General features: G+C 43.4%; 1 protein-coding gene across 18 annotated transcripts in view; it reads left to right on the top strand.

Annotated features, from left to right (window-relative positions):
- dtna (dystrobrevin, alpha) overlaps positions 1-12,931 on the top strand; it is a 223,332-nt gene that overhangs the window by 82,427 nt on the left and 127,974 nt on the right. For all 18 annotated transcript variants that reach the window (XM_055634132.1, XM_055634128.1, XM_055634137.1 and 15 more), the window contains one exon: positions 7,133-7,213. In XM_055634132.1, coding sequence (XP_055490107.1) covers positions 7,133-7,213 — 81 coding nt within the window. The remainder of the gene's footprint in view (positions 1-7,132; positions 7,214-12,931) is intronic.

The following is a 12,931-nucleotide window of genomic DNA, read 5'->3' as shown; positions in this document are numbered from 1 at the left end:
TCATGAATAATTGCGTATCTGCAGATTTTGTGCCTGGTTAATTGCTGAAAGCTGCAGAATTAGTGGATTGCCATGGTAGTCATGAGGAGAATTCATGAAATCTGTTAAAAGAGATTTAGCTGCTAATTATTTTCTGAGATTAAGAAATCAGAATAGAAAGGTTTTCCTTTTGGAAGGTTTCCTCGGTTTTGTTTCAAAGGAATGAAAAGCACATAATTGCATAATGCAACTTGTATTAGTCCTATACATTGACACAGTCTATAAGTATATAGTTTTACATGTTGATATCAAAGTAAGTTTGTTCACTAAATTAATACATTTGACTGTGTGACATATTTTCTCACATTTTAAAGAGAACTGCGCATTTCTATATTCCACAAAGTGTATACAACCCCCCCCCCCCCCCCACACACACACACACACACTACCCCCCCCCCCCCCCCTACACACACACACACACGCACACACACACACAACACTAACCACACCTCCCTTGATATTATATTATTATTATTCACTGGCTCCTTTTACCCCATCCTCGCACTATCCACTGACGCATAGCCCCCACCTCGTAGTCGTGTCTAGAGAGAGACGGCAGAGACAGAGAGAGAGGGGCTGAGAGAGTGGTGCAGAGAAAGAGAGAGAGGGTGGGGAGGAGAAAGGGGGTGGGGGTAGCGTCGTTGGAGAGGGGGGGATGGGGAGGGGGGGAGAGAGGAGATGGGGGAGGAGAGAGGGGAGGAGAGAGGGGCAGGAGGGAGAGGGGGAGGGGAGGAGGGGGATGGAGGGAGAGAGAGAGGAGAGGGGAGAGAAAGAGGCAGTGGGGAGAGAGAGGAGGAGCGAAGGAGGAGAGGGGAGAGAGAGGGAGAGGGAGGAGAGGGGAGAGAGAGGGAGAGGGCGGCGCGGTCACTGAGTGGGCGGGGCTGACTGTGAGCGGGACCTCTGAAGCACTCAGAAGCCCAACCAAATCACTGCTTGTTCAGTGGCATCAATCCAGAGCCCTGGGTGACAGGGCGGCTGGGCTGCAGGTGGGGCGGAAGGCCGGCCGAGTGCGAGCCGACTGCGAGCAGGAGGCGACAAAATGACTGCTTTTGCCCCATATCCCTTGATCCCGTTAACCCTAAGAGCTATGTATAACTCCCTCTTGAAAAGTGTGGCACAAGATTGGTGAATCTCTGGAACTCTCTGCCGCAGAAGGTAGTTGAGGCCAGTTCATTGGCTATATTTAAGAGGGAGTTAGATGTGGCCCTTGTGGCTAAAGGGATCAGGGGGTATGGAGAGAAGGCAGGTACAGGATACTGAGTTGGATGATCAGCCATGATCATATTGAATGGCGGTGCTGGCTCGAAGGGCCGAATGGCCTACTCCTGCACCTATTTTCTATGTTTCTATGAAAACATCCAGTGAATTGGCCTCCTCTGCCTTCTGTGGCAGAGAATTCCACAGATTCAAAACTCTCTGGGTGAAAAAGTTTTTCCGCATCTCAGTCCTAAAAGGCCTTATTCTTCAACTGTGACCCCTGGTTCTGGACTACCCAACATCGGGACTATTGTTCCTGCATCTAGCCTGTCCAATCCCTTAAGAATTTTAGGCTTCTCTAATCCCTAAAGGCCCTGTCCCACTTACGTGTCCTTGGCTCGCAAATTACGCGACCACGTCGTCGCGCTGAGGCGCACGGGCATCGTGTGGCACTATGCAGCTGAAATTTGTTTTCGCATGCACTGGAGCAATCTTCCACTGTATTTCTGTATCCTTTGGGGATCTCAAGAAAAAATGTGCAAGTCTGCTCATCTGATTTTCTCTTGATTATTTTGTAGCATTTTAATTGTTCTGGTATATTTATTCTTGTGTCAATCATACTGGTTTGGAAAAAGTTCCGATTTTTTTTTGTTTTGTTTATTGTCACGTGCACCGAGGTACAGTGAAAAGCTTTTATTGCGTGCTAATTAGTCAGCAGAAATACTATACATGATTACAATAAGGCCATTCACAGTGTACAGATACATGAAGGGAATAACGTGAAAAATGTTTAGTGCAAGATAAAGCCAATAAAATTCGAAGGTAGTCCAAGGGTCTCCAATGAGGTAGTTAGTAGTTCAAGACTGCTCACTTCAGTTCAGGATTTGCTCTCAAAACAACCATGTTTAACCAGTTTGGATTCTGTTCTAAAGTAGGGTCTCAACCTGAAACATTACCTATCCTTTTTCTCCAGAGATGCTGCCTGACCCGCTGAGTTACTCCAGCACTTTGTGTCCATCTTGGGTTTAAACCTAAGATAAACCTAACAGTCTGAAGATGGGTCACGACCCGAAACGTCACCTTTTCCTTCGCTCCATAGATGCTGCCTCACCCGCTGAGTTTCTCCAGCATTTTTATCTACCTCCGATTTTTCTAGCATTTGCAGTTCCTTCTTAACCATTAGGTTTAAATCATGTCTCTCTTGGAAAACATGCGACTGAAAGCACAACATTTTAGATTGTTGTCTTTGATATTGGTCGCAGATCTCAATCGCTGCATCATATGTGTGGATGATTGGTTAGCCCATACAGATCAGTGTCACTGTTATGCACAGTTGCACCACTTCTCGCAGTTTACAGCTCCTTGCTGCATTTAGAAGCTAATCCAATCTCTATATTTAAGAGGTGAAGATACTTCTAATTTTCCTTCGGCCCCCAGGAGCAGAGAGCAGGCATGTGCATTTGGCTAATGTGTATTTATCATCATATCATATACCTATCAAAAGTCTGATCTTGTATGTGTATTTAGTTATTTGTGTGTGTGTGTGTGTGTGTGTGTGTGTGTGTGTGTGTTCACATCTTCTCGAAAAAACAAAGCGCTAACGGTAACATTTTAACATATTGCGGTAGAGATTTCTCCCTGGAGTCCGAAATCGCCATGTCTGAAAAATTAATCCTTTATTTCTACAGTTATTAATTAAACTCTTAAAATCTGAAAAAACTTTGAAAAAAATGGCTGCCTTCTTGCTTGCTCACCATGTCTCCCCCCCCCCCCCCCCCCCCCCCCCGTACTCCGGCCCTGCCTGGAGCTCCAGAGCCTCGAGCCTGGAGACCGCCGGGAGCATTGCATTCGGGAACCAGCCCTCACCTGTGATGATGCGCCACCCCTTCACCCTTCAAATTCTACCCCCTAGGGGGCAGGTGCGTTGGGGGTGCAGACCACTTGGTCTGCACTTGGTCTAGTATATATACTTAAAACTCAAATACTGCCCTGCCATTCCCCCACCACTGCAGCCTCCATTGCAGTTTTATGTGAGACCAGCGAGCACAAATTTAATATCTTTATATGTGAAATACGTTACCTGGACTATGGAAGGTAAGGACATGTAATGAAGGGGGTTACAAACATTACTTTGGTGACATACATAGAGATAGTAACAGGCACATGCTTATTGCCTGCGCACCATGCAGTTTCTGAGGGGTTGCGCAATCAGAGGGGAGGCTCAGCTCGTCGCTGCCTCACCTCTCATCTCTCCCTGTATTTGCAGCGGAGCTGTGAAAATTTTGCGATTTTGACTATAAAAAATGATTAGATTCATATAGAAATGACATTTATAACACAGATCAGTGGAAAAATCTATATATTTATTTTATTATTATTTTTCTTTACTTTTCTTAACAGCTATTTTCATTGGGAGTATGACAGGTGAGGCTCTGCCTCCCCTGCCTCCCCAGACCATACGTCCCTGCTTAAAGAGTATGGCTTATCTTGTTGTAGAGCTCAAAGAATTGGATACAGGGAACTTAACTGCTGTGCTGAATGCTGGGTGCCATTGGAATTTACAAGATGCCAATCGGGGCAGTGCCACTTTTAGTTTGGTTTTACACAGGGAAATTTAACAATGTTTTTCTGTGAATCTTGTATATGAAGATCTTGATATTGGTGTAGCTTCCATAAACAACACTGAGGTGACCCACAACACGGCTTAATGCTATTTTAAAGAGTAGTAAAGCACTTGCCTCCCATGAATTTATACTTTATGTATAGTTTTACACACCTGGGAATGTGCTTAATAGAAAATGAAAGTTAACAAAACAAAACCCAGAATCAAATCATTCTGATAGCTAGGAATGACATTGGCAGCAAGGTGTAACTTGAAATATTATGGACATTTTTAGCATATTGTTTTCAAGAGAGAGTTAGATTTAACTCTTGGGGCTAACGGAATCGAGGGATATGGGGAAAAAGCAGGAACAGGGTACTGATTTTGGATGATCAGCCATGATCTTATTGAATGGCGGTGCTGGCTCAAAGGGCCGAATGGCCTACTCTTGCACCTATTTTCTATGTTTCTATTAAGAAATGCAGGTTGATATGTAAAACAAGGCAGAAAGTTAAAGCTTTCAGTTAAGTCAATGTAATGCCAGGGTATAAGATTATGAACTGGTTGGTAAAACAGCAATTTATACATGGTATATGACGTTAGTCAACTGAATAGAAAGTGACAATGATTTTTTAAAGTGAAGGAATGAATCCAGCCAATGCAGATTTACTTTGACCCATATTTTCAAGAATTCCTTTTGGATTAATGCTCACTCACCTCAAAGAAGTGGATAGGAAGCCATCAATAAAACAGGAGATTGCATTTATATTATGCCTTTCATGTCCTCAGGATGGTTCAAAAATGATTCACAGTTAATTAATTCTTTGATGTACAGTCATTCTGCTTTGGAGGGAAAACAACTGAAGGAAATGACAAAGTGAATTGAATGGAAATAATGAATCACTCGAGGGACTGTGACTGAAAAATGTATTGCATCTATATATTCTTAATTACATTTCAGAAATTCCACAAAGTACATCATATATATTTTTTTATTTTATGTGAAGTAACTTGTCAAATGCACTGCCCAATTTAATCAGAGTAAAATCTCACAAACAGAACTTGGATAATTAACCATTTAAACTAGTTGTTTAAGAAAGAACTGCAGATGCTGGAAAAATCGAAGGTAGACAAAAATGCTGGAGAAACTCAGCGGGTGAGGCAGCATCTATGGAGCGAAGGAATAGGTGATGTTTCGGGTCATGATTTCCACTGGTTTTGGATGGGGGTAAAAATGTTGATGACAATATCAGACTGGTGCCATGGCATATTCAATGTTCAGAAAAAATACAATGTTAATTTTGCAACTCATCTGGTCATCCGAGCTTCTGGAAGGCAATACCGCATTGGTATTGCAGTGCAATTTATAGAATTTTACACAATTAACTCCAGTGAAGGACTGTAACTCTCAGCTCTGCAATGCAAGGGCAATAGAAGAAACATCCTCTTGAGCCTGTCTACAATGAATGAATGAATGTGTTCCAGTCTCTCTCTATATACATCGCTTCCTTAAGACATCACAAGGTGCCAAACAACTAGTGCTATATTTTTGATTTGTCATTATTTTACTCGCATAAAGAAATGTTACGGTCAATGTGTGTACAGTAAAGTCCCCAAACAGCAATTTGCTTAGGGGCCAAACTGTTTTCAGTGACCCGATTCAGGATAATTATGGTTAAGTCACCAGGCAAACTCCTTTTGTAGGATTTCATTGCTGTGATCTTAAAGCCAGTCTGTTTTGCACAAATTCCTATATTGAATGGCATAATACAAACATTGCCTCCAGTTCAATCCTTCGTTGAACCAATTATCAGCTTGCCCCATAAATCAGGAAATTGAGACGTTGGAAGAAAGAAACCAGAAAAAAAGAGAATTAAATAGATGTGCCATTGTTGTATGCATCTATTTTACATTCAGTCTACACCGCAAGTCACCACGACCTGTTTGGTGAGCCAATTTTCCTCCTTGACAAGATCAAATGCTGGCATTGACATGGCGAAAGAAAAACAATTCCAGATTGAATGTAGACAAAAATGCTGGAGAAACTCAGTGGGTGAGGCAGTATCTATGTAGCAAAGGAAATAGGCGACGTTTCAGGGTCGAGACCCTTCTTCAGACTGGATGTTATGTGGATCTAGTTAAGGAAGATGGATGGAACGAGTCTCTTGTGAACATACGTACATACTGGTGTGAAGCTGTTGGACAAAATAGGCAAACTATTCATGTGTGATGAAAACCCTAATCTGTAGAAATCGGATTTGGATTTGGTGCTGTCTGTTAAATGTCACTAAATAGGTTGTGACCACATTTTATTCTTCACAGGAGGAGTTGCAGGAAGTTTTGAGATGGTTGAAAATTAGTAGTTCTTGGACAACCAATCCATTTACTCATGTTGATGATTTGTATATGCTGGAAGGAATATTTTGAAGTTTGAAGATTATACCAAAATAGTTCATTCTTACGCAGATGTTTGGAAAAAGCAAAAGGTTATTTATAAGTTGCAATGCATATACCAGCAGATGATCTCCAGTGATAGCAAGTGCAGTGGGCATGCACGTTTTAAAAAAATATAGCTCTTTCAAAGAATCAGATGTTTTCCTGAAAAGAAATCCCATTCATCCCTTCTCAGTAAAGTTCTAAAATCTAAAAATATTAGATTTGAATATGAATATTTTGATTGTTTACAATGTATCTTACACTTGCCTTCATCGATCAGGGCATTGTGTGTGAGATTCTGGAGGTATTATTGCAGCTTTATAACATTTGGGCAGTTGAACTGTCGGGTGCAGTACTGGTCGTTCCCATTACAGGAGGGATGTGGAGGACTGGGGAGGGTGCAGAAGAGATTTACCATGATGCTGGAGTACATTAGAGGGTATTTACTATTAGAAATGGTTAGACAACTTGGCATCGAAAGTTGTGAAAACGTGATAGAGGTATGCAAACTTTTGTGAGGAATAGATAGGGTAGAAAATCCAAACCTTTATCCCAGAATGGAATTGTTAAAGACTAGAGGGATAGCTTTAAGGTGAGGGGGAGGGGGGGGTAAAGAAGTGGTGCGGGGCAAGTTTATTTTCAGTGTGGTGGATTCCTGATATGTGCTACCTGGGATGGAAACAGATACAATAGTGGTGTGTAAAGGTTTTCAGATACGCACATGAATATGCAGGGTATGGAGGGCTATTCATCACATGCAGACAGTGTAACCTGCGTCATGTTCAGCATTAAGACCAGTTCCTGTGCTGTTTTGTTCTATTTCTGTATTCAATTATTTGCCATCATTTGTCCATTTAGGGGCCCAAGACTTGGATCGGATTCGTTTATCTACTTATAGGACAGCATGTAAGCTTCGATTCGTGCAGAAAAAATGCAATGGTGAGTATGTCTCAGAATGCAGAATTATTGGTTACTTCTTCCAGGCTACTACCAACCATTGTGTAACTGATGCAGTTTAAACATTTTGAATAGTAAAGTTTTTTCCCCCCCAATTTTTTTTCATTAAGCAATGCATTTGCGCATACAAGCCTACACCTTACCATTCTGTGACTTGGCTACTTTTCATCTGAGTGCCCTACAATAATGTAGAGTCTTTAACTTAGTAAATTATGGTGAGCTTCGCAGGGGAGAAATGAATCCAAGCAGTAATAAAACTCAGGAGGCATAGGGAGAATACATTTAGAACAGAATTTAGAAGGTAAATTCTAATCTGGTAAAACTGACAGGTTTAGAATAACAAGGGTCAATCTTTTGTGCTTGAAGAACCTCATTCAGGGAGAGCAGAAGAATGCGAGCCAGATTTATTGGGTGCAAATGGAGTGCAAATAAACACAGGCTGCAGAGCATGAACAATAACTTATGCCATAAAAGTACACAAAGTGCTGGAGTAACTCAGCAGGTGAGGCAGCATCTCTGGAGAACATTTTGGGGCGAGACTATTGCTGTCAAACAAATGAATTAAAACATTCAACTGTGTAACAATGGCCCATGAAGAGCTTGGGCCTTAAAAACTGAAGCAAATATAAATCATTAGATTGGGACCACATTTGGTGTTAGTCAAATATTAGTTTTATTTGTGTCACTACCAGAAGGTCTGATGAAGATGGGAGATTTCTGTGCTCTGGAAATCCCTTCCAATTCCCATGCCTTTCACCTTTGCTCAGATAATTTCCTCCCCTCCCTCAGCCCCCCACCTTTCCCAAAGAAGTCAAACGTGTGTTTGAACCCCATCGTCCCAGCTTTACACCCATCTTCCGCAGACCCCCTTCGGGTCTGAAGAAAGGTTCCACCCCGAGACGTTACCCATCCTTTTTCTCCAGAGATGCTGCCTGACCCGCTGAATTACTCTGGCATTTTGTGTCTATCCCCAGACTTAATCCTCTCCTCAGTCCCTACCTTTTCAACACCTCTCACTCCTCCCCTCCCCCCTGTTCTCCCCTCAGCCACACTCCCTTTCTAACCTCCAAGATCTGTTCTTCACCAGTTTCTCACTAATGGTAGAGATGAGACCTTGGCAGGCCATTCCATTAAGCCTTAGACCTCTGCATGGTACAATGCCTAATACTGGGATCTAATTAACTGTCTGAGTCAAGGGCTTCAGTGGGCAAACCTAGCTCGCGGGCCAGAGATTAGATGTCTCTGGTGTGGGGGATGTTTCTCATCTATATTGAAGACTGGGTCAATAAAAGCGATGCCAATGGTGCACAAGGGGCCGGCCAGTATCGTGCTTTGCTGATGTATGGGGACGACGAGGCTGCAGAGATAACCTTTTTATTGCATTAAAACACTGGGTCATCTGAATACTGCTTGCAAAAGTAATATAAAGCGCAAGAACTCCACTTGCGAGTATCACTGAACAATGTTGCCAGTTATCCTTTGGCAATATTAGTCCGATCCACCATTACAGTGGCATTAGACACAAAAAGCTGCAGTAACTCAGCCGGACAGGCAGCATCTCTTGAGATAAGGCATGGGTGACGTTTCGTGTCGACCCTTCTCTCCAGAGATGCTGCCTGTCCCGCTCAGTTACTCCAGCTTTATGTGTCTATCTTTGGTTTAAACCAGCATCTGGAGTTCCTTCCTACACATTACAGTGGCATTGATGTATTGCAGGTTCTTGTGGTTATCAGCATGTAGCACAGTAAAGGCAACCTTTGCAGCCAGGTCTTGTGGGGACTATTATAATATAAGCAAGTTAAATATTGGCACGATTGTGTTGCTATTGTATGAATGTATTCTGCAATGATGGGAGGGAAGTGGAAATCTCGTCCAAAGGAGTCAGAGGCACAGGCTGAGGAAATGTAGGAGCTGATGTGCCCTTTTTGCAGGAGAACTATGAATATTCCTCCCCTCACAGCTACTCCAGGCTACAGGCAGGTGCTCCTGGCAGGTAGTTGCCAAGGAGGGTCTCTAAAAGGACACGTGAAGGCCTGCACTGCAATGTGATTGTGTCCGTGCCCACTCTGCCTGCTCCATTAAGCTGAAGAAAAAGTACATAAACTGTAACATATGGCAGGGACCAGTAACAGTAGCGTGGAATGACCCTGACACGAGGAAATCGAGAGTGCGTGTGACTTGAAATGAAGCAGTCAAGGCTGATGTGAGGTTTTATTTCAGGTCATAGAAACATAGAAACATAGAAATTAGGTGCAGGAGTAGGCCATTCGGCCCTTCGAGCCTGCACTGCCATTCAATATGATCATGGCTGATCATCCAACTCAGTATCCCGTACCTGCCTTCTCTCCATACCCCCTGATCCCCTTAGCCACAAGGGCCACATCTAACTCCCTCTTAAATATAGCCAATGAACTGGCCTCAACTACCCTCTGTGGCAGAGAGTTCCAGAGATTCACCACTCTCTGCGTGAAAAAAGTTCTTCTCATCTCGGTTTTAAAGGATTTCCCCTTTATCCTTAGGCTGTGACCCCTTGTCCTGGACTTCCCTAACATCGGGAACAATCTTCCTGCATCTAGCCTGTCCAACCCCTTAAGAATTTTGTAAGTTTCTATAAGATCCCCTCTCAATCTTCTAAATTCTAGAGAGTATAAACCAAGTCTATCCAGTCTTTCTTCATAAGACAGTCCTGACATCCCAGGAATCAGTCTGGTGAACCGTCTCTGCACTCCCTCTATGGCAATAATGTCCTTCCTCAGATTTGGAGACCAAAACTGTACGCAATACTCCAGGTGTGGTCTCACCAAGACCCTGTACAACTGCAGTAGAACCTCTCTGCTCCTATACTCAAATCCTTTTGCAATGAAAGCTAACATACCATTCGCTTTCTTTACTGCCTGCTGCACCTGCATGCCTACCTTCAATGACTGGTGTACCATGACACCCAGGTCTCGCTGCATCTCCCCCTTTCCCAATCGGCCACCATTTAGATAATAGTCTGCTTTCCTATTTTTGCCACCAAAATGGATAACCTCACATTTATCCACATTATACTGCATCTGCCAAACATTTGCCCATTCACCCAGCCTATCCAAGTCACCCTGCAGTCTCCTAGCATCCTCCTCACAGCTAACACTGCCCCCCAGCTTAGTGTCATCCGCAAACTTGGAGATATTGCCTTCAATTCCCTCATCCAGATCATTAATATATATTGTAAATAGCTGGGGTCCCAGTACTGAGCCTTGGGGTACCCCACTAGTCACTGCCTGCCATTGTGAAAAGGACCCGTTTACTCCTACTCTTTGCTTCCTGTTTGCCAGCCAGTTCTCTATCCACATCAATACTGAACCCCCAATGCCTTGTGCTTTAAGTTTGTATACTAATTTCTTATGTGGGACCTTGTCGAAAGCCTTCTGGAAGTCCAGATACACCACATCCACTGGTTCTCCCCTATCCACCACGCTACTAGTTACATCCTCGAAAAATTCTATAAGATTCGTCAGACATGATTTACCTTTCGTAAATCCATGCTGACTTTGTCCAATGATTTCACCACTTTCCAAATGTGCTGCTATCCCATCTTTAATAACTGACTCTAGCAGTTTCCCCCACTACCGATGTTAGACTAACTGGTCTGTAATTCCCCATTTTCTCTCTCCCTCCCTTCTTAAAAAGTGGGGTTACGTTTGCTACCCGCCAATTTTCAGGAACTACTCCAGAATCTAAAGAGTTTTGAAAGATTATTACTAATGCATCCACTATTTCTGGAGCTACTTCCTTAAGTACTCTGGCATGCAGCCTATCTGGCCCTGGGGATTTATCGGCCTTTAATCCATTCAATTTACCCAACACCACTTCCCGGCTAACCTGGATTTCACTCAATTCCTCCAACTCCTTTGACCCGCGGTCCCCTGCTATTTCCGGCAAATCTTAGGTCATAAGAGATCAGTGTTCTCGGTGAGAGTGAAGAATGTGGCATGTGATTTTGCCCTTCCAATTAACCACAGTGCCCTCCATAATGTTTGGGACAAAGACCCATTATTTATTTATTTGCCTCTGTACTGCACAATTTCAAGTCAAGAGAGTTTATTGTCATGTGTGCCAGATAGGACAATGAAATTCTTGCTACAACAGAAATTCTACAACAGAATATTGTAAGCAAATACACAGAACAGTTCAGTTCAATATGCACATAAATAAGCAGATAAAGTGCAATAGGCTGTTACAGTTCATAGTCTGTTTGCAGGCGAGTTTAATACCCTGGTGGCTGTGGAGAAGAAGCTGTTTCGGAACCTGGATGTAACATATTTGATGCCCCTGTACCTTCTGCCCGATGGTAGCGGAGAGATGAGTGCGTGGCCAGGATGGTGTGGGTCCTTGGTGATGTTGGCTGCCTTTTTGAGGCTGCTACTGCGATGGATCCCTTCGATGGTGGGGAGGTCAGATCTGACGATGGACTGGGCAGTGGTTACAACTTTCTGCATCCTTTTCCGCTCCTGGACGCTCAAGTTGCCGAACCAAGCCACGATGCAACCAGTCAGCATTTGAGATTTATAATAGAAAATCACAAGTGCACATTGTCAGATTTTAATAAAGGCCATTTTAATACATTTTGGTTTCACCATGTAGAAATTACAGCAGTGTTTATACACAGTCCCCCCCCTCCCCCCCCCCCCCCCCCCCCCCCCCCCCCCCCCCCCCCCCCCCCCCCCCCCCCCCCCCCCCCACAGACTATGTCATGTAAATGAAAGTAGTCATGTTTAGTATTTTGTTGCATATCCTTTGCATGCAATGACTACGGGAGAAGAATGAAGAGCAGGGGAGAGGCAAGACTTTGCCTTCCATCACAGTGAGGAGGAGATTCACTGTGATGGATGTTTGTGTAAATTGTGTTGGTGTGTGTCTTGGTTCTTTTCTTGTTGTATGACTGCAGAATCCAAATTTCGTTTGAACTTCATTTGAGGTTCAAATGACAATAAACGGTATTGTATTGTATCGAAGTCTGCGATTCGTGGACATCACCAGTTGCCGAACCTTTGCCATCTTTAGCTTATGCTTGTTTTGGGGCTAGTCCCCTTCAGTTTTCTCTTCAGCATATAAAAAGCATGCTCCATTGGGTTCAGATCGGGTGATTGACAGCCATTCAAGAATTTACCATTTTTTAAAATTTGAAAAACACCTTTGTTGCTTTAGCAGTATGTTGGGATCATTGTCATGCTGTAGAATGTACTGCCGGCCAATGAGTTTTGAGGCATTTGTTTGAACTTGAGCAGATAGGATGTGTCTATACGCTTCAGAATTCATTACGCTGCTACCATCAGCAGTTGTATCATCAATGAAGATAAGTGAGCCAGTACCTTCCACAACCATACATGTCCAGGCCATAACACCCTCACCACCGTGTTTCACAGGTGAGATGGTATGCTTTGGTTCTTGGGCAGTTCCTTCCCTCCTCCATACTTTGCTCTTGCCTTCACTCTGATATGTTAATCTTCATTCATCTGTCCACAAGACCTTTTTTCCATAAAGGGGCTGTCCCACTTGGCGAGTTTGCCCTCGACTCGTACTCGCAGTATGGTCAACACGAGGTTGTAGGAGGTTTTCGTAACTCTCCTTCATGCTCGAGAGTGGTCTCCGCATACTCGAGGCCTCAGCTAGGTCATGGCGGTTTTTTTCAATATGTTAAAAAATGCCCGCAAGTAA

Source organism: Leucoraja erinacea, chromosome 4 (genome assembly GCF_028641065.1).
Source record: "Leucoraja erinacea ecotype New England chromosome 4, Leri_hhj_1, whole genome shotgun sequence".
NCBI classification, from domain to species: domain Eukaryota; kingdom Metazoa; phylum Chordata; class Chondrichthyes; order Rajiformes; family Rajidae; genus Leucoraja; species Leucoraja erinaceus.
This window is presented reverse-complemented; position numbering and strand designations above follow the sequence as displayed.